Below are 27,747 nucleotides of genomic sequence, written 5' to 3'. Positions count from 1 at the left end.
TCCAAACTAGTCCAGCCGTATTATAGCGTGCCCGCATGCTGGACATGGTCGATGGTGAATTTTGCATCTGAACCTGAAACTGCCTGCAATACCTCCTCTCCATTTCTTTCGACCATTTTTTTATGAGCATACTTCTAAAGAGACTGTCCCCGGCTTTCACCACTGATAGTTCGAAGTTTTGCGAAGTAGGCTAAGAAGCAGGCAATTGTTTGGAAAAGTATCACAAGTTTTCTGGCAAGCCTTCAGTGACAAACTGGAATCATCGCAAATCTTTATTTCGTGGAAAACGGCATCTGCAGAAGCCACCAAAATGCGCCAACAACGTCTCATCTCGCCACATCCTATCACGCTGACCCGCCGACGCTCCCACTGTGTTAAAATGACCGACGTCCTCAAGCGTCTAACGTCACCAGATACACCTGACGTCATCAGACACGTCTCCGTCTGACAATCAATGACACAGTGCGAGTCACTGACACTGACAAGACACCGCGGTGTCACCGACGCCCGCTCCACTGTCAGTTCTGACTGTGGCGGCGGCGGTCGGGAGTGAGCCAGTCCCCTCATCCAGTGGTACAGTGGAGCCGCGTCACTCGCTGAATGCGCCGTACCATCGCCTCCGAGAAACTGTAGTGGCCGCGACCCACCAGTGGGTGCTGTAGGCACACGGGACGAGGGGTGTCAGTGGAGAATCAAAGAAATCTGAGCCCACAACTGCACCGTGGCTTTAGAGATCGTGAGCGAAAACCGAATGCTTTTTTATTTCTCGGGCTGGTCGAGAAGAGATGGCTACAACGCATCACATAACGCCTTATGCTCAACTTTTGTCACAAAAGAACATTCCGCGGATGTATGTATAACGTAAGACGACGCCATTTGGGCTACGCAATGCGTCTCTCTCTCTCTCTCTCTCTCTCTCTCTCTCTCTCTCTCTCTCTCTCTCTCTCTCTCTCTCTCTCTCTCTCTCTCTCTCCCTGCTCACCTTGAGCGCGTCCTGGACCTGACTGAGCAGGGCGTCGGTGACGCTGAGCGGCAGGTCCCTCTTCAGCTGGGTGAGCAGCTGGGGCGAGAGTAGCGCGCCGGCAGTGTCCCCGTCGCCGCCCACCATCGAGTCTGTGGGTCACAGGGCGGGGTTAGGTGGCTGGGATAGAGACACTCGGGGTTAGCCTGCAGTCATGGTACACTCAGCAGTGAGTCGATGGAGTCTGATGATGATTTGGTGTTTTAGGGCGCACCAGCAACGAGGCTATATGGCGCCCATATCTAACCAATCTTCCTCAAAGTCGGGGGTTAAAAATCACCTGAAGCCCGGAGGCCGTGATGAACGAAAAGAGGCGAAAGGAATCGAGAAAAGGGGAGTCGTCGCGGAGAAGTGTTCTCAAAGAGAGCTGGGGGCCACGCAATCCAAAAAACCGCAATCGCTCAGCGTCCAGTCTCGGGCACTCGACCAAGACGTGTCGGACCGAAAGTCGGTCACCACATCTGGTACAAATAGGCCTGGAGCCAACGCCGATAAGGAACCCATGGGTGCTATAAGTGTGCCCGGTACGAAGCCGGCAGAGGACCACCTCCTCGCGTCGCGATCTGCGTGAGGCCGACAACCAGGTAGCTAAACCTGGCTTGATACGTAAAAGTTTGTTACCGTGGGATTGGCTCCAGGCCTCCTGCCACTTTCCGAGGAGGAAAGAGCCCACCGCCGGTACAAAGTCCCTGGCGGGTAGAGGGAATCGGCGGGAGCACGGATACTGCGCAGCATGGTTCGCAGCTCGGTCCGCCCGTTCGTTGCCGTGAATACCGACGTGGCTAGGGATCCAGCAAAAAGACACCGACGTACCCTCTCGGTCGAGGGCTGTCACACGAAGAAGAATCTCCTGTGCGAGGGGGTCAGAAGGATAGAATTGTGACAAGGACTGGAGACCACTCAATGAGTCAGAAAGAATAACATATGACCGAGCGGGATTAATCTCGATAAAACACAGGAGTTTGAGGATAGCGACCAATTCGCAGGAAAAAAACGGATGCATGTTTAGGTAAGGTAAAACACCGCACAGCGTCGCCGCAGACGAAAGCACACCCGGCACCGTCATCAGTCTTTGAGCCGTCAGTATAACAGGCTATGTAGTCAGAGTACCTTGAAATATGTTCCAGCGCACGAGCCTTTAAAACAGCTGGAGGGATGTCGCCTTTTCTCACATCGGTGAGGGAAAGGTCCACCTTTGGCGGGACTTGTCTCCACGGTGGGACAGATGGCCACTCCTTACGCATGACCCCCCGAAGTTTAATTTGAGCTTCCGAGAGCAGCGATTGCATACGAGAGCAGAAAGGGGGGTAGCGGACAGTACGTGCGCCTTCTCCGGTTCTGAAAAGCGCCAGGTTGGCACGTGAGAAAACTGCATCATAGGCAGGGTGGGAAGGCAACTGGCGGAGTTTTATGGTATATCTCATGCCCAGTAGCTGGCGACGCAAGGCAAGAGGTGGCTCGTGGGCCTCTACAAGGAGGCTGGCTACTGGGGTGGTCCGGAACGCACCAGTGGCAATACGAAGAGCAGTATGGTGCACAGAGTCCAGAATACGTTTCGAGGTCTCCGTGGCGTTATCGTATATAAAACAGCCGTAGTCTAGTCTAGAACGGACAAGAGCACGATAAAGCAAGAGCAGTGTCTTACGATCCGCCCCATAGCAGGTACGCGCAACACATTTCAAAACATTCATAGCTCGAAAACATCGGTCGCGGAGCTCTTTCAGGTGAGTGCGGTAGGTAAGACGGCTGTCTATTACCATCCCAAGAAACTTCACCTCCGACTTCACAGGGATCACTGCACCCCTTAGCCTGACAGAGAAGTCAGGGCAATTACGGCGAAAACGGCAAAAGTGGACACCTACAGTTTTGGCTGTCGAGAATCGTAGTCCGTTAACAGCACTCCAGTTTTCTAATCTTTTAATTGCCAACTGGAGCTGTCTCTCTACTATACGTGTGGTTGCACCACTGGCCCAGATAGAGAAGTCATCCACAAAAAGGGCACGGCCAATGGAAGGGGGCAGGTGATCGGCAATATCGTTAATCATTACCCCGAACAGCACAACACTTAGGACTCCTCCTTGGGGGACACCGTTGACCTGGGGGAACTGCTCTGAGAGGTTGCCACCGACACGGACTCTGAAAGACCGGTTAGATAAAAAGCTGGCGAGGAAATGGCCCATTGTACCGCGTATACCGTACTTGAAAAGCTTTTGTAAAATACCGAAACGCCAAGTGGTATCATACGCAGCCTCAATGTCGAAAAACAATGCACCAATGTGTCGCTTCCGCCTAAATGCGCAACGAACCTCGGTATCAAGGGCTAAAATGTGGTCTACTGTGCTCCGATACTTTCTGAAACCGCACTGCGAGTTAGATAAAACACCTTGTTCCTCCAGAAACCAGACGAGACGCGCGTTTACAACTCGCTCAAGCAGCTTGCCCAGGGCAGATGTCAACGCAATAGGGCGGTAGTGAAGCGGATCAAGCCCGCTTTTACCAGCCTTCAGCACCGGGATAATGATGGCCGTCCGCCATGTTTCGGGGTACAGCCCTCTTTCCCAGAGCGCATTGAAAAGATGGAGCAATGCTTCAAGTCCCGGTGACGGGAGACGCCGAAGCATCTCATTGTGTACAAGATCAGGGCCTTCTGCGACACACTTCAGGCCACCTATAGCGGACTTTAACTCTTCCATAGTAAAGGGATCATTGTAGCTAAAATGTTGTGATGTGTTAAAATTGACGCCAGTCGATTCGCACCGAGCACGATGGCGGGCGAAGTCGGGGTCAGAACAGTCACCGACACAGCGGTCATGTAACGCACGGCCTATTTCGTACGCTACATCAGCTGGGTTCGACACATTTCTGCCAAACACACTCAGAACAGGAAGAGGGGATGAGGAGAAACGACCTGATATACGTTTTATACGGGACCAAACCTCGGAGATTGGCGTGAATCTGTTAAGCTGGCTGATGTATTCCACCCAGGATTCGTGTTTAGCTTTCTTGACCGTCCACCTAGCGAACGCTCTGGCTTTTCTAAACGCGATCATGTTTGCGGTGGTGCAGTTATGCCTGAAAGCGCGCAGCGCTCGTTTCCGCGCTCTGATGGCGTCTCGACACGCATCGGACCACCATGGGACCGGCCGGCGAGAAGGCGCCCCCGATGTACGAGGAATGGATGCCTTGGCTGCTTCAATGAGTAAGGAGGTGAAATCGGTTACTGACAGATCATCTGTAGGGTCAGATGAGAGAGCATCCTCCAAGCACGTTTGAAATTTCTCCCAGTCTGCCCTCCGCAGGTTCCATCTCGGTGGCCGGCAGCCAACCGAGGGCCGCTCACGCAGTTCAAGCCATATGGGGAAATGGTCACTACCAAAAGAGTCCGCGTCCACTCGCCACGTAAAAAGCGGCACAAGGTGTGGACTGACAAGGCTGAGATCTAGAACTGATGAATGTCCCGACGGCATGGTGAAATGGGTAGCAGCACCAGTGTTTAAAACACAAAGGCCCTCCTCGTCTATCAAGGACGCTAAAAGTCGACCGCGTGTACACACAGAATCACATCCCCATGCAGAGTGGTGAGAGTTAAAATCACCCAGAAGCATCACAGGTGGAGGGAGCTCGGCAATTAGCCGGCGTAGTTCCAGAAGAGGAAGAGCTGCGCCAGGGGGACAGTAAAGTGAGCACACAGTGATGTCACGCTGGCCTAGATGAATGCGGACCGCTACCGCCTGAAGGGGCGAGCTTAAATCAATACATCTCGCAGGCACGGCGTTATGGACCAGAACCATAACACCTCCGTGCGCGACGGTTTCAGTAGCAAGGTCCCTGCGAAAAACCGAAAATCCTTTCATGGGGAACCTGGACTCAGATCTGAGTTTGGTTTCTTGGATGCAAGCAACCAAAGGTCGCTGAGAGCGGATTAGTGCTTGCAGTTCTGGAGTGCTAGAACGCAAGCCTTTGCAGTTCCACTGCAGGATAAAACGTGTTATTGCTGTAGTTTTGAGCGCTTGGGGTAAGCGAAAGGTGTCTAAAACTGGCGACTTTGACTTGAGTTAAAAAAAAAGGCGGGGACTTAAAAATGCTCCTCGCCACCGGGGCCCGGGCCACCGCCAAAGGCTACCTTTGGATGGCCCTCGCGGAGCCGTCCATCGGCCGACCTAGGCCGGCCCGTAGCTCCCGGTTGAAACTTCAGCCGCGAGCGGGGGCTACCATCGTTTGACGGAGATAACTCCCACGGAAGTGTGCGCTTCGTGGGGCGGCCCGGGGCGGGCGGCGGCCCCGCCGGTCTCGGCTCCGATGGTGGTGTGCATGGCGGGGGTCGGGGTCCCGACCCCTCGCCCGAGGCGGGCACCGGAGGGGCACCAGAAGGACGCTGTGAATGGGTTGGAGGGAGTGGAGGAAGTGGAGGGGGTGGAGGGGGTGGTGGTGGCGGTGGGAGCGGGGGTGGGGGAGAAGGTGGAGGGGGCGGAGGAGGTGGAGGGGGCGGAGGAGGTGGAGGGGGCGGAGGTGGAGGAGGGGGTGGAGGGGTAGGGGGAGGTCCCATCAGAGGTGACGGGGCCGCCCCCGGCCCACCAGGACCTCCACGGACAGAGGACGCTCGACGCTCCTCAAGAGCCTGGGCCATCCTCCGCCCTAGTCTGGCGTCCTGCTCAAGCCGCTCCTCCCGACCGCGGCGCAGAGCCGCCATGACTGCAGTCTCCCTGGGCGGGGGTCGACGGATCTCCGGAGACGTGAACGGGGCCCGTTCGACAGAGCGCGGCGGTGGGGGCGGGCCCTGGCGACGACCCCGGGCGAGGGTCCACTCACCACCCCGCGGCGTGGCCGTATCCTCGGGGGCGGCTGAAGCCTCCACCACCGCCCCAGTCTCATCCTCTCTTCCTCCCCCACGGGAGGGGGACGAGACTCCTCGCCTCCTGCTTGGCGACGTCTGCGTGGCGGAGCACGACAACGCTTTAGGGGGCTCCTGTTGAACTGATGAGTTGCTGTGACTGTTGGCATCTGGGACAAAGCAGAAGCCGAATGACTTCAGAATCGCTATTAACTGACCGATGCTGTTGTTGGTATCAGTTTCAGTGGGGCAGCGCTGTCTAGAACCGTTGGCCACACTAGCATAAGACCGCTTGGGATGGAGGGCAGCAAAGCGGTCTCGGGCCTGACGAAATGACAGCCTTTCGGTGACCTTCAGGGACATTATTTCTTTTTCTCTCTGGAGGGCCGGGCATCGCCCATCAAACGAGGAATGTGGAGTCTGAGAGTCGTCACAATTGACGCATCTCAACTCGGACGACGAACATTCGGCACTGCTATGGTCATTTGCCGCACAGCTCCCGCATGCTGGTCTGTTCCGACAGCTGTCTCGAGTGTGACCGAATCGGAGACACTGAAAACAACGCATGGGACTCGGGACATATGGTCGAACTTTCACGGACATATATCCTATCATCACCTCCCTCGGCAGTTCCAGCGAGTTGAAAGTCAAAATGATACTGTGCGTGGGTGCGAGAGCGCCACTTCGCTTGGTGTAGATGCGGCGGGCGGCGGAGACCCCAAACTGTGACAGGCCTTCGGCGATCTCGTCGTTTTGCATGCCCTCCAGATCGTCGCAAAAAATGACCCCTCGGCTGGAATTTTTCGTGCGATGCGGCGAAACGCTGACCGAAAGGTTTACTTCCTTCCTGCCCTGCTGATCCTTAACTGTGTATGTGAAGTGAGTAGCTTTCAGGGCCCTTTCCGCCTCTCTATCGTCAACAAACTCTACTTCGATGCCTCCGTCTCTAAGTTTTTCACACCTCGCAATCTTACCAAATCTGTCACAGCCCTCTCGTCTCTGAAAGGGAGACAGCGACGCGAGTTTTCGTTCGTCGGATGTGAATATAAGAACTTTTGGTCGTGCTCCACCGACTGCACTAGGTGCAAGGGGTTCAGCCGAGGCTGTGGTCCGTGGGGGTGCCAAGTGAGAATCCATGGAAAGTGTAATTGTTTCGGTCCCGCAGCCTCCCACCCACCTCGGAGCCCAACTGGGGGACGGCCACACTCCCCCGTAGGGTGGTGGTCCGCCAGGAGTACTGCAGGACTATACGGGGGCCGGGACGCCAAAAGCAGCAAGACGAAGCCGCCGGGTACGGGGCCGCGTGAGCCGCGGCCGCCGCAGAGCCATGCGGCACGGGACCGGACCTGATCCCGCGCGCGGACATGGATACGGTGGCGCTAAGCCCCGCGCTGAAGGAATCAGGCGGCCCCTGCACCCGGCGGCAACCCCCCGCATACCCGTCGTCCAGCCCCCTTGACCCCGATTAGCCAGTGCTGCACAGGGCGACGCCTGACCGGCCGATTTCCCTCATGCGAGGCCAACATGGGGCATCCCGCAGATCCGGGGATTGGCGCCAAAGGCATGTGTTGGAAGGCTGCCCCGACTAACCCGCAGGGCAGCCCCCTCAACGCCCAGACATCCTCTCCCCGGTCTTTGGGCCGAAGGTACGGCTAGACCGATAAAACCAGGGAAACCAGAGAACAAAGAAGATGAGCGAGTGCAAAAAAAAAAAACTGGGGGAAGCGTGCGAAACCGATGAGGCAAGCAGCCTGCAAGACCGGTACAGCGTAGGAAAACTGAAAACGCAATCAACGCGAGTATCCGCAAAAAAGGCAACAGACAGGTACAAAACAACCAAGAGCAATTCACGTGAAAAGAGTGCAATGCAGCAAACTGGCAATGGAATCGTGCACAAGGAAGATAAGCAAGTGTAAAAAAACAACAACAAAAAAAACTGGGGAAGCGTGCGGAACCGGTGAGGCAAGCAGCCTGCAAGACCGGTACAGCGCAAGAAGACTGAAAACGCAGCCAATGCCAGTGACCGCAAAAGAAATATGGGCAACAAACGGGTACAAGACGACCAAGAGCAATTCACGTGAGAAGATGGCACGATTAGAGACTGGAATCGCATTATGCAATGGAATCGTGCACAGAGAAGATGAGCAAGTGTTAAAAAAAAAAAACTGGGAAGCGTGCGAAACCGATGAGGTAAGCAACCAAATGAGTGCAAACCAGCCAGGTGAGAAGACGGCAACGAGGCCGACTGGCAATGGCATTGGGCAAACATCAAATCCAGCAAGTGTGGGCAAAGTCAAGATCACACATATGGCAATCAACGCGAGTATCCGCAAAAAAGGCAACAGACAGGTACAAAACAGCCAAGAGCAATTCACGTGAAAAGAGTGCAATGCAGCAAACTGGCAATGGAATCGTGCACAAGGAAAATAAGCAAGTGTAAAAAAAAAAAATGGGGAAGCGTGCGGAACCGGTGAGGCAAGCAGCCTGCAAGACCGGTACAGCGCAAGAAGACTGAAAACGCAGCCAATGCCAGTGACCGCAAAAGAAATATGGGCAACAAACGGGTACAAGACGACCAAGAGCAATTCACGTGAGAAGATGGCACGATTAGAGACTGGAATCGCATTATGCAATGGAATCGTGCACAGAGAAGATGAGCAAGTGTTAAAAAAAAAAAAAAAAAACTGGGAAGCGTGCGAAACCGATGAGGTAGGCAACCAAATGAGTGCAAACCAGCCAGGAGAAATTCGCGTGAGAAGACGGCAACGCGGCCGACTGGCAGTGGCATTGTGCAAACATCAAATCCAGCAAATGTGGGCAAAGTCAAGATTACACATATGTGTATCTAGGGCTGAGGGGGGGGGGGGGGCGCTATTCCACTTCACCCGAGTGTGTCCGTGCGGTGCGTGAGAATGCAGAAAAGGCAACCAATGAAAATGCTCGCAAGAAAGCTGGGCAACAGACAAGTGCAAAAACTTAGTGCAAACCACGTGAGAAGACGGCAAGGCAGTATAAGCTGGCAGTGAGGAGAAACACCCGGAAGGAGCGGAACCGGGCGCAAAAAAGACACTCATCAGACACAAAGGGAAAAAAAGAAACCAAGAAAGGTCTGACTTGTCGTCTATCAATCCAGGGTCGAGTCCGGTTGTAATCGAGCATGAGTCAAGCTGGGGCCGAGGGGGCGCTACTCCCCTTGCTGGCGGAGGTCAGGGCCGCCGCAGGACGCGGGCCCAAGGAACCCAGGCCACCGCCAGCCCCCTGCGGGGCCAATCTTGCAGAAAATCCATCCGACAATCAAATCAGAGCCGAGGTCAAACGCAAGTCAAGCTGGGGCCGAGGGGGCGCTACTCCCCTTACTGGCCGAAGTCACAGCCGCCGCGAGGCCAGAGCCCAATGGTCCCGGCCAAGCAACGGCTCTGACCACGGTCAGCCCCCTGCGGGGGAGTCGATGGAGTCATCAGGGAACGTATGACCCAGGAATCAGTCAGCAATGAACTAACTCATCGCTTCATCCTAGACCAGCAACTACATAAACATGACTCGTAGCTCAAACACCCTCCCAGTACACACCACGTTCGGCCACAGCCCCTTCAGCGTGCCCCGGCCTGTCCCATTGGACCCGGAGAAGTCCACATTCCACCGTCAGGCCCTATTCGAATCCATCGGTCCCATCTAGCCCCGGTCTGATCGTCCGTCACTCACCATCATACGGCCATCCAGCGGGCGAGGTTTGGTTGGCGGGCGCCGAGCGCACCAGGTACAGGTCCAGGTGGGTCCACAGCAGGTGGAGGGCCAGCTCCAGAACGTGCCGGCTCAGCTCCACCTGAACGGGGGGGGGGGGGGTGAGGTCAGCTTCGGGAGGGGGTACACTATCGTGGAAGTCTGTGCAGGGGTATGTGCCCCGTGATGAGCATGGACTGGTTTCCACTCGAGTACGTCTCCATTTTCTGCAAAATAAGTGTGAAGGATGAAGAGCGTGATGCTTGAACGACAGTTCTATGATAAAGCCACCCTAGAAGCGAACATTAAAAGATAAGCTCTATATAACTGCGATTTGAAGGTCATCAGTCTTCCGTCCTCCTCTCGCGCCCGCCGCCGTACCTGTCTCTGTACGAGCGTGCGCAGCTCGTCGAGCCGCTGGTGGGCGCGCTGGCGGCGCTCGCCCAGCGGCAGCTGGTCGTCGCCGGCCAGTTCGGCCAGCAGCTGTCCGTCCAGCTGCCCGGCCGCGTCCAGCTGGCGCTGCAGCAGCTCCAGCTGGTGGCAGCCGTCGGTCAGCAGCTCCGAGTGGCAGCGCAGCAGGTGCAGCAGGCAGCCGAGCGACGGTGCCGCGTCCGCCGACTCGGGCGGCTTGTCCGTCTGCAGCGAGGCCGAGAACAGAGGGCGGACCGAGCGGCGGGCCGCGCCGGCCGGCGCCGCCAGACCCTGGCTGTACAGCAGCAGGTGGGAGAGCACCTGGAGGAGGGAGGAGAGGGTAGTATTGTTAGACACATGGAAACTGCACCTGCAGAGGAATATTGATGACAGCAGACAGGTAGACATTAGACACTCCACACCACAGGCGGCAGCAAGTCCTTGATCTACACTACCAAGACAGCTGCACAGACACATATACTGGATAGTGGATAATCTAGTCACCAAGACACCACCGACTCCCGCACAAACTAAGCCCTGACCTGCAGCATGGCGACGGTGGCCTGGTGCCGCGGGCTGGCCGCCAGCTGCCGCTCGGGCAGCTGCTGCAGCTGCCGGCGCCGCTCGCGGCTCAGCACGAAGCGCGGCAGCTGGGCGAGTGTCAGCTGCTGCAGCCGAGACAGCTGCCCGCGGCGCTCCGGCAGCTGCGAGTCGGATACGTCCGCCGACAGGTCCTCGTGGCTGGTCTGGGAGAGCACGCCGGTCAGCAGCACCAACTCCTCCAGACTGTCGGCGCTCAGCTCAGCCGGCTGGTGACGTAACACTGACGTCACCATGTCCAGGTGCGACAGCAGGAAGTGGTTCACCTGTGGGAGGGGCGATGTCAGCATCGTGCGTGACGCTGCTGCCCTCACCGGTCCAGCTCAAAAATTAAGTGGCGACTTATCATTCATCGTATCGTAATCCAGTAATGGACTCGGGTCAGAAGTAGAACATCCTCCAGCCTGTCTCTCTCCCTCCCTCCCTCCCTCTCTCTCTCTTTCTCCCCCTCTCTCTCTCCTCTCTCTCTCTCTCTCTCTCTCTCTCTCTCTCTCTCTCTCTCTCTCTCTCTCTCTCTCTCACACTCACTCTCTCCCCCAGCCCACCTGCGCGACGGCCGACTGGTTCTCCCTGCCGAGGGCGGCCAGTACGCAGAGACAGAGCCGGAGAGCGGGCCGCGCCACCAGCCGGTACCGCTCCACCACGCCCGCGGGAGCTGAGCGGTGGGGCCAGCAGTCGAGCGCCGTCAGGTCCGAGAGACGCACCATCAGACGGGTCTGGAGTAGGGTACGGGCACCGTCTGGCACCAGAGCCACTCGGCACAGCAGGCTCTGTGGGAAAAAAGAGCATGAAACTCTGACGGCCAGTAAACCAACAGAGACGACACAGCAGAGTAGTCTGAGAGACATGGGGCGTCAACTAGGAATCCATTGAAACAGGGAATAAAAGACGAACTCTCATCTCCTTTACTGAGCTAGCACCGTGGCTACGTTGACTCCCGTTCCGAGCGTAACCGGTCTGCCGCGCCCACTGACCATTTTCGACTCGTAGAGGTAGAGCGGCCGGAGGTCCTGCGGCTGCGGCACGAGCAGGCCGCGCAGGGGCGCGTCGTCGGCCTGCAGTGACTCGGCCAGTGCGTCCAGGTAGCCGTGGCCCGAGAGGTGCTCCAGCCACAGCGAGTCCATCCGCAGCAGCGCGTCCAGACTGCACATGGCCAGCATCTGGTGGCAAAGGGAGGGAGATGTCAGTGTAAGAGTCAGTGGGAGATAAGAGACACAGCTTTGGTAATTTCATGGTTGGCGCGAAAAGTACAACAGCAAGAGTATCCACGTTCCCAGCTCAGGTTGGAACTTCCTTGTCTACCCCTTCACAATGGGCTGTGCCAGTCAAGAATTCACCTCCCCTTTTCTTAATCCAATACCTCTCCGCTCATTGCCGCCACCCATCAATGATTCCTGTTACCGCCCGTCCTCGATCCGCCAGCCACTTCAATCCCATAGCGTCGCTCGCCCCGATCCGTAACTCCACCCTGACCCTCCGTTACTGACTTTGCCATCACCTTAACCGACCGCCCTCCCTCCTCGCCCCAACCACTAGGTCACATTCCCCCATACTAACCCTGCAGACGTCGTGTCCTCCGCAGGCGTCCCTACACACGGTCTCCACCAGAGCCCGGCCGTACTCCCGACACGCCTCGGTGAGACCGGGCCCGGCCGCTCCGGCCGCCGACAGTAGGTGCAGCAGCGCGCCGTACAGGTTCACACGCGTCCGCTGGCGCGCCCGGCGGCCGGGGTCTGTCAGGGAGACGGGCAGCCGTTAGGCTTCAGACAGGCCATGCGTGTCAGATGAAGCGTCGATTGATGCATTGCCTATCCAAAAAAGCAAAAAGCAAATAAAGCCCAAACCGACTCACCAGCACAAAAAAAAATCGATACCCATTCCTAATTCATCATGCCATATTTCCGGTAAAAATGGTATCATGCCATATTTCACACCAAATAATTTATGATCAGCTTAAAATGTGTGTATCATTACGACCTTCCGAAAAAAGCTCTGATCCGACCACTCACTAGCCTGGCCCGCCCGTCCATTAACCTTCCAGGCGATGGGGGGGGGGCATTTTTTTGCCCCCCCCCCCTTTAGTTTTTTCGATATATCTCGAGAACCGCTGCGCCGATCGTCACCAAACATTCAGTACCCTCCCGGGAGCAGCTAGCACACATGGTGACCAAAAATTTTTCCAAAGGCTATGATAGGTTGGCCGCTATTGACGTCAGAGTGACGTCATTTTTGCCATTTTCGACCCAAAAAAAGGTTTCGCGGGAAGAGCTGTCAGGCCTACAGCTTTAGAGATACAGAAAAATGTCCCAGACATAAAAGGTGTGGAATTAAAAGGGCTACAAAACTGCTATTTCGGTTTTTCGAATTGTTTGGATTTTGACCCCCCCCCCAAAAATAGATTTTTTGAATATAATAGCCAAAAAATCCAAAAAGTTTTTTGAATTTCGAAAAACCGGAATATATGTGATAGCCCCTACAGCCTTCTATCTACATACCAAATTTGAGATCGATATTATTGACTTTTGCCAGCACTCCACATACACCGGCGTGGCTATTCTGTGCCGATGGTCACAATATAAAAACAGGTAAAAGGCGGAATGGGTAAAACAGGCAAAACATCTGGCACACGTGCACATCATAAAGCTTGCACTCCTATGCCCCCTCCCCCTCCCACTACATATCCCTATTACACTTAGCTATCTTCACGGCACGTTCGAAAGAAGTGGGGTCCAGCTCAACGACACTCACAGGCAGTTCATTTAAAAGTGATGTTGCGCGATATAAAAACGATCGCTGCCCGGCGGCCGTTCGCATAGCAGGAGGCCTCAAAAGGCGATCCTGACGCGTACTGCGCTCGGACTGCTGGCGCGAGTCACGAAACGTAGTGAACAGAGTAGAGATGTCCACAGGCTCGCCATTGGTGATCGCCTTATGGGCTACCGTCAAAGTCGACACCTCATACATTTGTAAGGGGGAGAGAAGTCTGAGTCGATAGTAGATAGAGAAGAGAAGTCGATACCTCTTTTTTTTGGCCAAGTTATAGCGAAGAAACTGTTCAAAATTGATGACGTCAAATTTTTAAACTCAATTTTTAGCAATTCTAGACCTCGTAGCGCAAAACAAAGACCACCATTAGATTTCCCGTGACGAGCTGCATCGAATCGATACCCAGTTTATGCAAAAATATCAACTTTGAAATTTGGCCTATTTTGACCTGACCTTGACCTGACCTCCACCAGAAAGTGACCTAAACCGTACCTGATGGTCTTATAACCAACACCATTGAGTTGGAAATGAAAAACTGGCCATAAAACATGCATCGCATAACCTTAGTAAAGTTGGGCTCATGTGGTGACCCTTGGTGACCTTTGGTGACCTGACCTGTGACCTGACCTGGTATGACCAGTGACCTCTAATAGCAACATATGTACTAGACAACTAACGCCTTATCGCTGATTTTCGACAAAATGCGTTTTACTCGGTGTTATAGCGCTTTCCCTAGAAGCCCCGTGAACGGTGAAACATTTTATCTTTGACCTGACCTGTGACGTCATCGGTGACCCCGAGGTCAATGAAATTTGGTTTCCCTCGACAAATTTGACAGGGCTATCGAACGCCGTTTGAATTTTTTGGATCCGTCCAGTAGTTTCGGAGATACGGGGGGGGGGGGCAAAAAAGTGCCCCCCCCCCCCACGCGCGGAAGGTGGCTGGTAGGCCCACCGCCTGCCGGGTTAACCCGTCCCGCCCAACTGACCTGGCCGCAGCAGACTGTCGACGATGCCTCTGAGGGTGACCAGTCTGCCGGCCGGCTGGTGCGACTGTCCGCCGCTGCCGCCGGTGGAGGAGCTCACCGACCTCAGCGAGGTCATGAGCAGGAGCAGGGTGCCCGCCAGGGGACTCGTCAGCTGCGGCACCGACTCCGTGTCCAGAGTCTGCAGGGGGAGTAAACTCTGGGTCAGTGGGGCGACATTGCGCTCACAGCTTCGAAATGAAACAATGCATTGGCTTAGTGATAATCAACCCAAAGGACAGCTGTAAGACGAATCCATGCGCCCATGTGATTGATCCTCCTCCCTTTCTTACGCACAACGCCATGAAATAGAGGACGTCTTGCCAACGACATTCCCAATCAACTCTGTTCTGCCACTCTACCTGCCGCCGTCATTCAGTCATGTAGTGGCTTCTCTCTCCGTGTACCACCCCATCACTCTCTCCGCCCATACTGCCCGTTCCCGTCCCGCCCAGTCACCTTGTTGAGGATGTGTCTGGAGACGTCCATGATGACCTGGTCGGGCTGATCGGACAGCAGGTTGGCCGGCACGGCCGTCAGCAGCACCTCTAGCACCTGGCGCCACGACTCGACGCAGTCGGCGGAGGCCTGCAGCCACCGAGACTGCTCGTTCCGGCGCACGCAGTACTCCAGCACGGACTGATTGGTAGAGGGGGGAGGCGATTAGAAACGGGGGAGGGCAGGGCATCAGGAAGCCGGCCGAAGCACGCGGTGGCGACGGCTATGGAATACGATCGTAGCAGTTTTAACTAAGTTATCGCTATAGCAGCGCATTATGAGTAGCGCGAAGTTAGCTCGCCTTATCCGTCCTAAAAGTCCCGTCTCACTAGCCTGAAAGCGCTGTCACTCCACTGGCTTCCACTTTTCAAAGCAATGTTGATTGTTGACACCCTATCACAAAATCTTTTCAACACGGTGACCGGCACACATAACACTCAAAACTCTTCAAGTTCCAAAATCAGAGGTATCAGTACAGCAGCTGCCAGGGTGAACCCAACCGCGGACCGACCTTGATCTCCTGTACGATGTAGTGTCTCTGACTGAGCGCGGCCGTGCCCTGTAGGGCGGCCAGCTCGGCGTTCAGTACCGCGTTCAGACGCTTAATGTCCACCTGGCGAGCCGGGCCCGGCTCCTCACACGACTTGATCACCTGTGAGAGTAGGAGGTGTTCTCAGCTCACTTTGAGAGCAGAGATCACGGCACAGTCACGGTTCAACGCTATGAGAGCGCATGGAGCGAAGGATGCGAACACCTTGGTCGTAATAACACGGTATCAGATGCAAATCATGAAAAAGCCGGGTAAACGTCTGTCCCAACGCGGCAGGTGCACCAATGGATTGGACCGCTGCCTCGAGGTGGGAAGGGCTCATCTACTTCACACAATTATACCCCATGGTGACACCGTCCTCAGGACGGACCCCGGTCTCACCTGTTCCACCTGGGCCGGGTTGAAGTACTCCCAATCGGGCGGCTGGACCGGCTCGTGGCTGAAGCTGACCTGGTCCAGTAGCGCCAGCATCTTACGGCGCTGCGTCGACGAGGCTGCCGACATAGGGTGATCAGGTCAGTTACAGACTAGGTCGCCAGGGAGAACGTTTGTTCATCGTCTTCAGAACAGCGGCATTGTCAACACGCCAATTATCTAAAACTGAATGGCACACGTACGGGAAATTGATTCGGCATTTTGAAGACCACAAAGCTAGTCTGCATTTAAAATTGATAAACTCACCCTGCCTGGCGGCGGCCCCGGTCAGGGTCTGGCTCAGTGTCAGTGATATATCCAGTCCAGTCAGGTCCATCTGCGGCCCCGCGGCGGGCGTGGAGCTGAGCAGGAGGCCCGTGAGACGGGCCAGGGGAGAGCGCTGCTGACCGGCCGCCAGAACCTGCGGGGAACACAGACGGTCCGTCAACGTCGAACAGCCAATCCATAAATCAATGCTATGTGTTTTCAAGGTAAGGACAAATATGTTTTCAAGGTAAGGACAAATATTGAGCAACAACTAGCCGGTAGCCTGGAATTATAGATCCATATCTTAAATTCAGCGTCGGTAAAAAAAAAACAATCACAGACAAACGTTATGCCGGCCAGTGACTATCCCAAAACACGTCAGCTTCCCAGCTTCTTCCAATGTGTCCCATCCTGATACCACTCAGTACAGTAATCCTCCTACTCCCCCACCTTGAGTTCGAGCGCCAGCAGCCGGAGTAGCCAGGTGAGGTGTCGGAGCCGCGGTAGCTCCGCGCTGGCCGCCGTCGGCAGCGGACGCAGCTGGCCGTAGATGAAGTCGTAGGTGGAGCGCAGGTAGCGCAGCGTCTGCTCCGAGGTGCTCGGCGCCGCGCACAGCAGGTAGATCACCTGGACACGGGGTGAGGGGGTTAGATGCGAACACCCAGCGCCTAGTCAAGACACGGGACAGACTTTTATCGGAACAAAAATATTACCTATGGTATGCAACACAGTCAAGAGGAATTACTAATCATTGATCAGAAACTCGAACGATGGTGAAATTTCTGTGCGCACCAAAATGACTATAAATCAATCAGAGCCAAGCTCTAAAAACGTCCTCTTCCAGAACGTATCCCACCTATCTCTCCCGCCCCAGACGTCCCTCTTTCCCCTCCGTACCTCATAGGCCTTATCGGCCACTGCCGGACACCGCTCCCCGATGCTGGGCGGCACGGTGGCGGTCAGCCCGGCGGTCAGCTGCGCCAGCACCGCGTGCAGACAGGTACGGGCCGTGCCCAGCACGCCGGGCGCCTGGAGACCCACGCCGCCGGCCAGGCCCAGCAGGAGGTGGGCCACGGTCGGGCCGGCCGGCAGCCGCAGACAGGCCGTCAGCAGGTCCAGCACGTGACAGCGCGCCACGTGAGCGGCGCACTCGGCCTCCTCCGGCTGCCGGGGAACAGGGGGATGTCAGTGCGGGCTGCGGGGACGTCTGTGCGCTCACTCTAGTCTAGACAGAGTTAATTTAAGTCACGTCTGTCGCATACATATCTTTCACCACTTGCAAATAAAAAATAGCGGCATTCGGCCTGGACTTGAATAGATACATGGGTGATGCTAGTTGAACTCCAAAACAATCACGAACTCAAGGTTCACTAATCTCAGCTCAGCTAATCACAATCAGGGTTCATGCGCAAATCCTATTGACGACATACCTCGCTCTTTGGTCGAAGGTCGAAGGACTACGAAAAAAGACCCCCTTCCCGCCGCGGATGCTTCCCCTCAAAACCGGAGCCAAGACCCTTTACGGAAACTCACCGCGTCGGCATCAAGACACTCGACGAACGCGTAGGTGACCTCGGCTTGGGTGTCGGGGTCGCCGGAGAACAGAGCTACCAGCTGCTCCTGAGCGGTGGCTCGGCGGCAGACCTGGGATAGCACGCCGGCCGCGCTGGCCGCCTGCTCGGGCAGCCACGCAGAGAAACCCAGGTACCTGAGGGGGGGGGGGGGAGACGGGGCAGTCAGGGTGGACATTATGAAGCTCTGATGGCTGTTGGCCCTGTGAAGCTGTGACGGTGTCAATTGGTGTCACGTGGCACTCACGTTATTAGACAACTATACATCAAAAAGTGGTTCGTATTTACGTTCAGTAAAAAGCATCATGGATACAAATAAATACATGACCGTTCGTGGCACAGCACAGAGTCCGTTTACTGTGTCCAATAATATGATATCGCAGCACTGCGTACCTGGCGAACATGACCATGAGGTCGCTGGCGCCGGTGCGCGGGTTGGCCGCCAGCAGCTGCAGCTCGAGGCCGGGCAGCAGCGGCGCCTCGGGCTGCTGCGGCAGCTGCGGCTGGCGCAGCGCCGTCAGCACGGCCGGCTGCTGGCGCAGCACCGCCTCCAGCAGGCGCAGCGCCAGCAGCGAGCTGCGCTCCAGGCCCGAGCGGCCCGGCGAGTCGCGGTACTCGCCCAGACGACGGCACGCCTCGTCCAGAACAAACAGTACCTGCGGGAGGCGGGGAGGTGAGACCGGGGGTGGAAGCATTCCGTAGACACACACCTAGAGGGAAGCCCGGGGGTTGCCGGAAATGCTTGCCATTCAAAGAAATTCCTACCCAGCTGTCTTGTCTAAGCAATTCTTACGAACAATAAGCAGAAAAGTATACGAATATTTGAATGCCTCGTCACTGTCGAGTAGTTACTTGCCCGCCTGACATGTCCCTCTCCGCTGACCTGTTTGAGCAGTTTGGAGCGCTGCATCAGTTGCAGTACGATGCTGGCGCCGGGCGCCGTCTGACCCGAGGTCAGCTCTCCAGTGATGGTGAGTCCCAGCTCACTGGCCGTCGGGTCGTACGCGTCCACCAGCTTCAGGAGGATCTCCAGACAGTCGCCAGCCACCACGTACTGAGAACGGGAAGGTCGGCTGGTTAGCTGATACACTTTGGTGGGTGATAAGCTGAGAACGTGAGGTTACCGAGCGCGATGAAAGCGAGGTCATTGCGCGCCCATTATGGTGAGATGTGAAAAACGGCAGACACAAGAGCTGATGAAGCTCATCCCAGTCGATCGCCGGCTAGAAAAAGCAAACCACCTTACTCAACTCTCAGTACACCACCTTTCACTGTTCACTTCCATTGCCAAAAGTTCCCAATTCTCTCCCCCCTCACCTTTTCAGTCGGGTCCTTGTAGGCGCGACTGTCGAAGTTGAGCAGCACGTCGTGTATGACGAAGGCCACGTACGGGTGGATGCCGGGCGCGCGCAGTCCGGCGCCGAGGCTGGCCGGTACGCCGGCCTCCACCAGCACGGAGAGGAGGCCGAGGAAGGCGCGGGTCTGCGGGAACTGCTCGGCGCGCGCCTCCACCTCCTCTAGTTCCATCTGACGGGGGGAGAGGCATGGTGAGACACAATCCAGAGGGCAACTGCGAGACAAAATCAAGGGAGATACAATGAGACAAAATAAGGGGAATCATGGTCAGATGGAGTCAAGAAGGCTGCTTCGTCAAGGGTTGGGGATAGCAGCCTGCTCCACCATGACAAATTACATGCGAGATGAGGCGACAGAGCGACACAGAATCGTGAGATACAGACACCACCGGGATCGCCAAGAGCCAAGACCGGGTGACTAGTGACTCTGTCAATGAGACATGCAACACACGCGGTCAGGTAATCCACACTGCACACAGTATCAGCGTCTAGCACAAATCACGGCGGCGCAGTGTCCAGAGTGGAACGAGCTGACCGTCCTGGGGTGACGGTCACTCAGAGAACCCCGCGGCATGCTGTAGCAGCCATAACGGCCACCGCCCGCCGGCTAGGCTCGGCACCGGCGGCAGTGGCCTGCTGCAGAGTCGCGACGATGAGACTTCTAGCAATATGAGATGTCTCACTGAATGACACATACCTGAGTATGATACAATGTGCGATTAGTGAACACCTAAGTGTGTGCCGAGTGCCGACAGACAATCCGCTAGCTTTTAGGCAATGAGATTCTCTACGACTCCTGCTAAAGCTTTTATGAATCTTGAACACCTTCCCCTGACACAACTTCCCCTCAGTCTATCCCCCATGACACCATCGCAAAGCCCCGCTCCCATCCCCGCACTAATTCTCACCTTGATACCACGCGCCTGCTGACCGGGCATGACCTGTGTGGTCTGCAGAATCTGCGCCTGTTCCAGGCCCTGCCACAGTGCTTGGGCCACCTCCGGTGCGCGCGCCAGCGCCGCCAGGGTGCGCAGCAGCTGCGCCTTGAGAGTGCCGGGCGCGGCGCACGTCTGCAGCCGCAGCATGACGACCAGCGGCGGCCAGCTGGGCGTCTCGCACATCACCAGCCGGGACGAGGCGTCGTTCTCTGGAGGGTGAGAGGGGAAGTGAGAGAGGATGGAGCTGCAAGTGTGATAAGTCTGTCACCAGGGTAGGTGACGGGGGAGGGGGGGGGGCTGAGAGGAAAACTGACGGACGCCTTTTTCAGACAGCGACGATAAAACGAACGCAACTGGGCGAAAACGCTGAGTTAGTGAGCGAATCGGGAGAGATAGAGGATTCCTGGCTTTTTCAGTTTCAGAGCGCCCGAACCGCATATAAAAAAGGTGCCTAAAAGTAGACGAAGAGTGCAAATCAACACTCGCTCGCCATATTTTCTGCCCGATCAATCATACCTGCAATGACTCGGATGAGCCGCAGCCCTGCCAGCATGCTCTTCAGCTCCTGGGCGGTGATTCCCTTGGAGGCGGTCACCGGCATGCCCGAGTAGGCGTCCGCCCGCGACACGGACGGAGTCTGACACAGAGAAAAGGACACCGTCACCGAACGATTCGGACACTGGGAAGCGGAGGGCGGCGTGAACTGCGGAGGAGTCGACGCCGTGAAAGTGCTGTTGTTGAGAGGAAAGTGGCATTTCAACTAAGAATATAACATCCAGAACACACCAATGGGAAATCTCGCAAAATTCACAAATAAAAATAACGTAGTTTCAGGTAAAACAAAGTCCACTGCCAAAGAGAAATGATTTCCCGTTTAGCCAATTTGACCCTAAACAGAATTACAAACCACTGCGTGATTTAGGCTGTTATCAGACCAGTTTGGGACTGTGCAATGTGCATATCTGACACCCATCCTACCCCACATTTAGTACCCACCCTCCTCCCCATACCCCACGGCTCCCACCTCGTGCATCAGCCGGCTGTAGTACTGGTGCAGCGAGCTGAATATCTGAGTGATGCTGAGCGGTGAGCCGGAGCCGGTGGCACTCAGCAGGCTGTAGCAATGCGGCGCGGTGGCGGGGCTGGACGCCAGGGCCGCCAGGAGGTCTGCGTACGGCACGTACAGCGGCGGAGGCAACAGGTCACCGGCCACGCGCACAAACTTATGCAGGTACACCTGAGCGGAGAGACGGCGACAGAGGGTTAGGCAGAGTGATATCAACAATTCCCTAACAAAATTAAGGGACCAAGAATGGGTGAAGGTGACTCTACAGCAAAAAAACAAAAAAAAAAACAATTATGACGACTATAATAAACGACACACAACGAAAAAAATGGACACTCCGAATCAATATCTTAACTAATCTTTGCATACAATCGACAGCATAAGATGCGAAATCTGATTACCTAGCCTCGCCAGTGCCCTATCCTCCACATCAGCCCTAATCAGCTCCACATCCCCGCTAGCAATCCTCACCTGTCTCTGCGTAGCGCCCTCTGAGGCCCAGTAATCCTGAGACAGGCCCAGCGCCAGCGGGTCCTTCTCATACAGCGCCGTCAGCAGCCGCAGCAGGTGCTCAAAGTCCTGCGGCAGGTCCGCCGGCGGCTGCAGACCCTCCTGCAGCACCAGCCATAAAACACGGTTAGTGTCAGGTTTAAAATATAAATATGTGGAATATCGAATAAAGGGCCAAGGGACACGTCACCGATAAAGTACACCTATGTATCACGTAAAAAAAAAACGGAAAGGAAAATTCCAGACAAAAGGGTGATACACCAATTCATCGCATTTTTTATCATTGTAAAACTGAAACAATTAAACAAAAGTTGAAAATGGTTTGCAGTTCAAACTCTGCCATTTCCCTCGAGCCGGACCTTTTGGTTCATCTGGATGGTGCGGGCCGCCTCGTCAGCTCGGTTCCGCAGCTCCTTGACCTTGAGCGGCATGGCCACCAGCATCTCCGACATCAGATCGTGAACGTGACGCACGAAAAACTCCTGAGAACGAGCGAGCACGTAGGAATAGGTATGGTTGTGATGAAAAGTGGTAGGAAACAACGATCATACTCGGAGATAAACTGCCGGATTTTTACAGCTCATTTTATGACAAAAACGTCGACAAGAATGCTGACATAATGCATCTTCGTAGATGATTTTTTTTTAACGTCCAGCTGATGGGTTTAAAAGTCGTAATTGAAAAAACGGACAACATGCTTATTTTCTACGAAGCTTTCGTTCTTACCTCCGAATGGAACATCTTATTGGCGATGATTTTCTCCCGAATATGCAAAAACACCTTATTCCTTATGGACAGCTCTGTCGTCTTTTCGTCCTGCTCGGTGAAGTCAGCAAGAGCTGAAAAACACGACGAAATGGGGCGATAAGCACTCAGAACGTTGGCAAACGATGACTGATCTCATCAAACTGATGACTGATCTTACACATATTTTCATGTGTAACTACCACACGTCTGCAAAGTTGAGCATGCTTAAGTAGCTCGTACAGTCGCATCCAAACATCTCGCACCATTCCCACTCCCACATCCTCAACTCCCCCCAGCCATCCCACACCATTCCCGGACTGACACGCACAAATCCATCAACTCCCTTATCAACACCCATCCCGTGATTCTCAGGTCGAACCTGCCCCACCTACCGTCAATCTGCAGGGGCCGCAGAGAGCTGAGCGTCATGGCCCAGGCGAACTGCAGCACGGCTCTCAGCTCGGGCGTCTGCCAGCCGGCGGCGTCTCCCTCGGCCAGCTCGCGGTGCAGCCAGCTGGCGAACTCCGGATCGGCCAGCAGCGGTAGAGTGCCGAGCAGCTCTGGAAAGGGAGAGGGGCAGGTTTAGACAGCACCGACCACTTGCACTGACCAGCGGCGGCAGAGTTCGTAATTAGTCGTAGAGAGGCCGGAAGGGGACGGTTAGACCGGACCTGTAGAACGAGCGATAGGAGACGGCAAACAGCGTTGTGCAATAAAATATGAAAACGATGGAAGGATGGTAATACGAAAGCGATGTACATTAATAATTGGTGCTCATGCTCAAAGTTTGACGTTCAGTCGACAGCATTATCAAAAATATCCAGCACGGGGAGGGAAGTCAATGATCACCCAACCAATGTAGTCAGCCGTCGCAATTATGATAACCATATACCTAACACACAAGACACAACACCGTGCGTCCACTATCGCGGGAGACGGGCAGGGCCAGATGCCCCTTCCTACACCGATATCCGCAGCCGAGCACAGTGTTAAGGACGGGGCACATACCGTCGGCGTCGGGCCTGCGCAGCACCCGGGCGGCGCTGACGCTGTACAGCAGGGCCATCAGCAGCGTCAGCTCCACGTTACCCAGCTCCCCGGCCGAGCCCGTCACCTGGCGACACACGCGGCGGAGCGCGGCAGGTCAGACACATAGATCCAGTCAGCGGTCACCTGATGAGCAGTCATTAATTAATTGCAGCCAGGTATCAGCATCAGCTGCTGATGCGTGATACCTGGCTGCAATTTATTCACCAGGTCTCAGCATAGCGTATAAACCAACAATATCTAGGTGGACACTCCTGACATCCCTGAAGATCCGAACACATATTTAGTTCAGCGACCATTATCAGATCATATCACGTCATCCACGGCCTCAGGGACGCGGCAGCTGTTCACCCATCACCCTCCCATTTATACCTCCTCCCCTCACAAAACACGGTCCTATCCGGACGTACTGTCCCCTCCAACCCACCTTCATCTTCCTGACGTGCTCCATCAGCCGTTTGGTGAGTGGCAGCGAGAGGGGCACCTGGGCCGCCCAGCAGAGCGCCGTGTCGGCCAGCGCCTGGCGCGTCTGCTCGTGCAGCTCGCTCAGCTGACGCAGGTAGCGCGCGCTGCCGAGAGCGCGCGCTGCGTTCAGTCGCTGCAGGTCACGCTCCCAGTCCAGGGTGGGAAGCAGCTCTGTGGAGGGAGGGACAGACACTCAGCGGACAGCAGCTCTGTGCAGGGAGGGACAGACACTCAGTGGGCAGCAGCTCTGTGCAGGGAGGGGCAGACACTCAGTAGTCAGCAGCGCTGTGCAGGGAGGGACAGACACTCAGTGGTCAGCACCTCTGTGCAGGGAGAGACAGACACTCAGTGGGCAGCAGCGCTGTGCAGGGAGGGGCAGACACTCAGTGGGCACCGGCAGCAGCTCTGTGCAGGGAGGGACAGACACTCAGCGGACAGCAGCTCTGTGCAGGGAGAGACAGACACTCAGTGGGCAGCAGCTCTGAGCAGGGAGGGGCAGACACTCAGTGGACAACATGAGCTGAGGCCTGAGGTGAATGGCGAGGGAGACAGAACATATAAATGGGCTCAGTACTTGTTCTGTAGCCTACTATCTGACAGCAATCCATTCCGTAATAACATTTTTATGAAAATTCATGACAAATTGTTAGCACTAATTCCTGAGCCAAGTTCTTACCAAGCAGCTTGTTGAGCATATTCTCCTCGAGAATTTCGTCTGTGTACTTGGTGATCATGATGGATATGTTTTCGGGCAGGTCCGTGGTCCAGCTGATGCCCTTCCTCGCCTGCAGGAAGATGATAGACGTCAACACATGTGCAAACAAACAACCAACACAATGGATGACTTTCAAACAATGTCCACTTGTGACACAAAAGCACACTTTATGCTGAAAGGCGCCCCCCACCGACCCCTCGCCAGGAGGGCCTGGCGCCGTCCCCTGGACTGACCTGGACCAGAGTTTTGAGCGCGGTGACCAGCGCCCGCCGGCCGTCGTAGTACAGCAGGATGGCCACCAGTCCGCGCGTCAGGCCCGGGTAGTGCGGCCGCTGGGCCTCGCCTGGTGGGGGACAAACATGGAGAGTCATGCCCGAGTCATCCAACTACATGCAGCAGAACCGTGACGACGTTACTATCCTGTCAACTCCCCCATTCAGGAAAGCCTGTATGGTATTCTCATTTCCCTTTGTCATATGCGTTTTATGTCTATTGTCTGCACTGTACACTGAGCAAAGAATCCGTTCTGCTGTGAACCAGCATATTTTCCGAACCTGCATTAATTCCCCAAATACGAACCCCAACGACCACCACGCTATTTTCCGAAACCCCAGCGCCACCCACCGGTCTGCAGGAGGTGCAGCGCGGCGCGCTCATTGAGCTGGAACAGGTCCGAGATGATGATGGCCTCGTCGACGGCCAGCTGGGGCAGCAGCTGCGGCGGCTCGCCGCCCACGCTGATACCCTCCTTGGTGGCCTGCTGCAGCTCGGCGCGGTCCTTGGCACTCGGCGCCTGCCGGAGACACGGAGATCGTGAAAAAGTGCAAGCCGCAACAAAGCTGAACGATTTATCGATGAGAAAACTTTATTTGACGAGCCATGCATTAACAAACCATTCAACACACCCATGGACTGGCATATATCGACTCCGCTGTGCCGTGGTTCTCTCATCCACACTTCAAATTCGCGAAATTCGACCCTTCACTCGCCACACGCCTCATAACTGACCGGATTCTTGAGTAGGTTGATGAAGTTGGTCTTGTGCCGGCGTAGCGCCGTTTCGAGCTCAGGTAGCTGGCCGACATCTTTGTGGACGAGCACGGCATTGACGAGCCTCAGCAGCTCGACAAACGGCGACCAGACACCTTCGCTGGCGGCCGCCATTGTCCAGCGCCGCTCACTGAGTCACGCAGCTGCTAGCTCTGCAGAGAGAATAAGGGGTGAAATGGCAGAAGGGGCAGATGGGAAAAGGGACGGATAGTGATGTTATAAGTCATTAGAGCTTATTTATTCTCCTCAAATGGCATAAGTTTTTCGCCCCTCCTTCAGTCAGGCTACAGCCTACAGCTGTAGAATATCTTGGTGCTGGTAAGGTCAATATACAAACTTTCTTTTTCCACTTTGCTTCCTGATGTCTCAAGCACAGAATATGATGCAGGTATGATACTCCAAGTACCAGCAGACCACAAGTGTGACCCAAGTGGACACTAAAGATCTGTTCAGTTTGGAAAATGATTTGATTTAAACTTTGCCAGGAGGTATCTATAAAGGGGTGACAAATCGAGTATAAATTAACAATCAAGATGCTAATGTCAAAAGCCAGGACTGGTACAGGAAGACTAACATGGAGGTAGGGAAACATAAGAGGCTGGAGCTTTTAGATCCAACCATTGCCCAGAATACTCATCCTCATGGCATGGCTAAATTATCTGCACCTACACACCTACACACTAGGTGAGTTGGCCTTGTGCATTGCTGTGTCAGGTTTCCAATTAAGCCTTTCAAAATATCATAGGACTTTAAAATCAGTCTATGACGTACAAGTTATCACAAGACATACCAGCCAAACAGCTGTAGTTGAAATAAGGCTCAAGTGAGTGACTCTAAATCAAAGCTACTACTGAGCAGTAACATGATGATGCAGCTTGCAAGTATCCTTTCAAGTTTCAGGACCAGTATCATTATGTGGTTGATTTTGGGCAAGACTTTTTAGGTGTTGACTTCATTGCTGGTTCAGGACTCTTACATAGGAAAATGGCAAAATGATGGCACTAACACAAAATATTTGCTTTATCACACTTCAGGGAAAATAACATGAATATCAAGAGCCAAGGTCAAGTCAAAATGATTAATGCTTGCATCTTTTTTACCCCTGACATCCATCTGGGATGTTTCCACTCTCCACCCTCCTGGCTCCAGTGTCCCAAAATTATTCCTTGGGGGTTCAGGCTGGGGTGTGGCTTGGAGGAGAAACTTCCTCACAAAAACATGGATGAGATTGGAAAATTTATGGTCAGAGAAGGCTCAAAAACAGTGGAAATGTAAATTTCTATACATTTGTGGCTGGATGTAGGATGTAAAGTAACCATCCATTCCTCACCCTATTCTTAGTAGAATTTGAAAAGGAAAATGGTCTCAAAAGACTGGAGATGAGTCAAAAATGATTCTCACTTCGATGCCATTTTCCACCCAAACTGACAAATACGGGGGCACTGCCTGGCTCTTTTGAACCGATACTCTACGTATGTACCTAGGTACCTAACTCACTGAGAGTGCCTCAGCCTCAACTAATCTAGATTTCAGGATTCAGAAGGTCTGGGATATATGCAGGGGATTTCTGTAGACAATGAATAAGAGATTGACATATAGGTTTTAAAATAGAATAGTTACACTATCCTGAGGGGTACGATTGTAGGTACAAAACTAAGAGTGCAACAAAATAAAATGCAAAATGAAATACTTATTTTAAGTCTATCATAATGTCATAAGCCAGAGAGCAGGCATCACAATGCTGTGTTAACCACTAAGGAATCCTTAATTTGAATTGAAACATCGGTAGGTAAGTCATAACTGACGTTCCAATTTAAAACAAACAGCATTAAGATTCTGCATAATGGTTTGTCTTCAACTAGAAGTCCACAAAATTACTTAAAAAATTAGCAACTTATTAAGACAAATATATTTCTGGAAGTAGGCATCTAACACTGGTTTCAAACTGTGTGATCACCTATCTGTAAGAATCGTAACAAAAATTGGCTTTATTGCCAACATACTCCATAATCCTTTTCTGACAGTTCATGAACATATCATATGATATATGAATGAAAAAGGTCATACTATAAAAAGGAATAAATACAAACATGCATTTATAACCGATTCAAACCTACGATAATATTCTAAGTAGCCGGTGTCGGTAGTAAATAACCGCGCGCGTGTGACCAAATTCGTATT

The 27,747-nt window shown here is 54.4% G+C and overlaps 1 protein-coding gene across 1 annotated transcript; it reads right to left on the bottom strand.

Moving 5' to 3' along the window:
- Nucleotides 1-259: 259 nt before the first annotated feature.
- On the bottom strand, nt 260-27,747 carry LOC122372692 (nuclear pore complex protein Nup205-like). Its single transcript, XM_043350203.1, has 33 exons — nt 27,684-27,747; nt 25,525-25,718; nt 25,141-25,309; nt 24,750-24,859; nt 24,478-24,586; nt 23,764-23,972; nt 23,298-23,403; nt 22,682-22,849; nt 22,269-22,381; nt 21,902-22,024; nt 21,504-21,644; nt 20,991-21,203; nt 20,483-20,603; nt 19,937-20,175; nt 18,991-19,200; nt 18,557-18,727; nt 18,067-18,329; nt 17,636-17,810; nt 17,000-17,266; nt 16,553-16,729; nt 16,103-16,256; nt 15,803-15,915; nt 15,383-15,523; nt 14,833-15,012; nt 14,338-14,515; nt 12,141-12,316; nt 11,558-11,743; nt 11,129-11,353; nt 10,526-10,849; nt 9,954-10,304; nt 9,555-9,675; nt 983-1,113; nt 260-656 (listed from the first exon to the last, which is right to left on the bottom strand). The coding sequence occupies exons 2-33, from the start codon at nt 25,678-25,680 to the stop codon at nt 564-566; spliced, it is 5,613 nt and encodes a 1,870-aa protein (XP_043206138.1). The 5' UTR covers nt 25,681-25,718; nt 27,684-27,747; the 3' UTR covers nt 260-563.

The sequence above is a fragment of the Amphibalanus amphitrite genome, unplaced genomic scaffold (genome assembly GCF_019059575.1).
Source record: "Amphibalanus amphitrite isolate SeventyFive unplaced genomic scaffold, NRLGWU_Aamphi_draft 001387F_arrow, whole genome shotgun sequence".
In the NCBI taxonomy this organism is placed as follows: Eukaryota; Metazoa; Arthropoda; class Thecostraca; order Balanomorpha; family Balanidae; genus Amphibalanus; species Amphibalanus amphitrite.
This window is presented reverse-complemented; position numbering and strand designations above follow the sequence as displayed.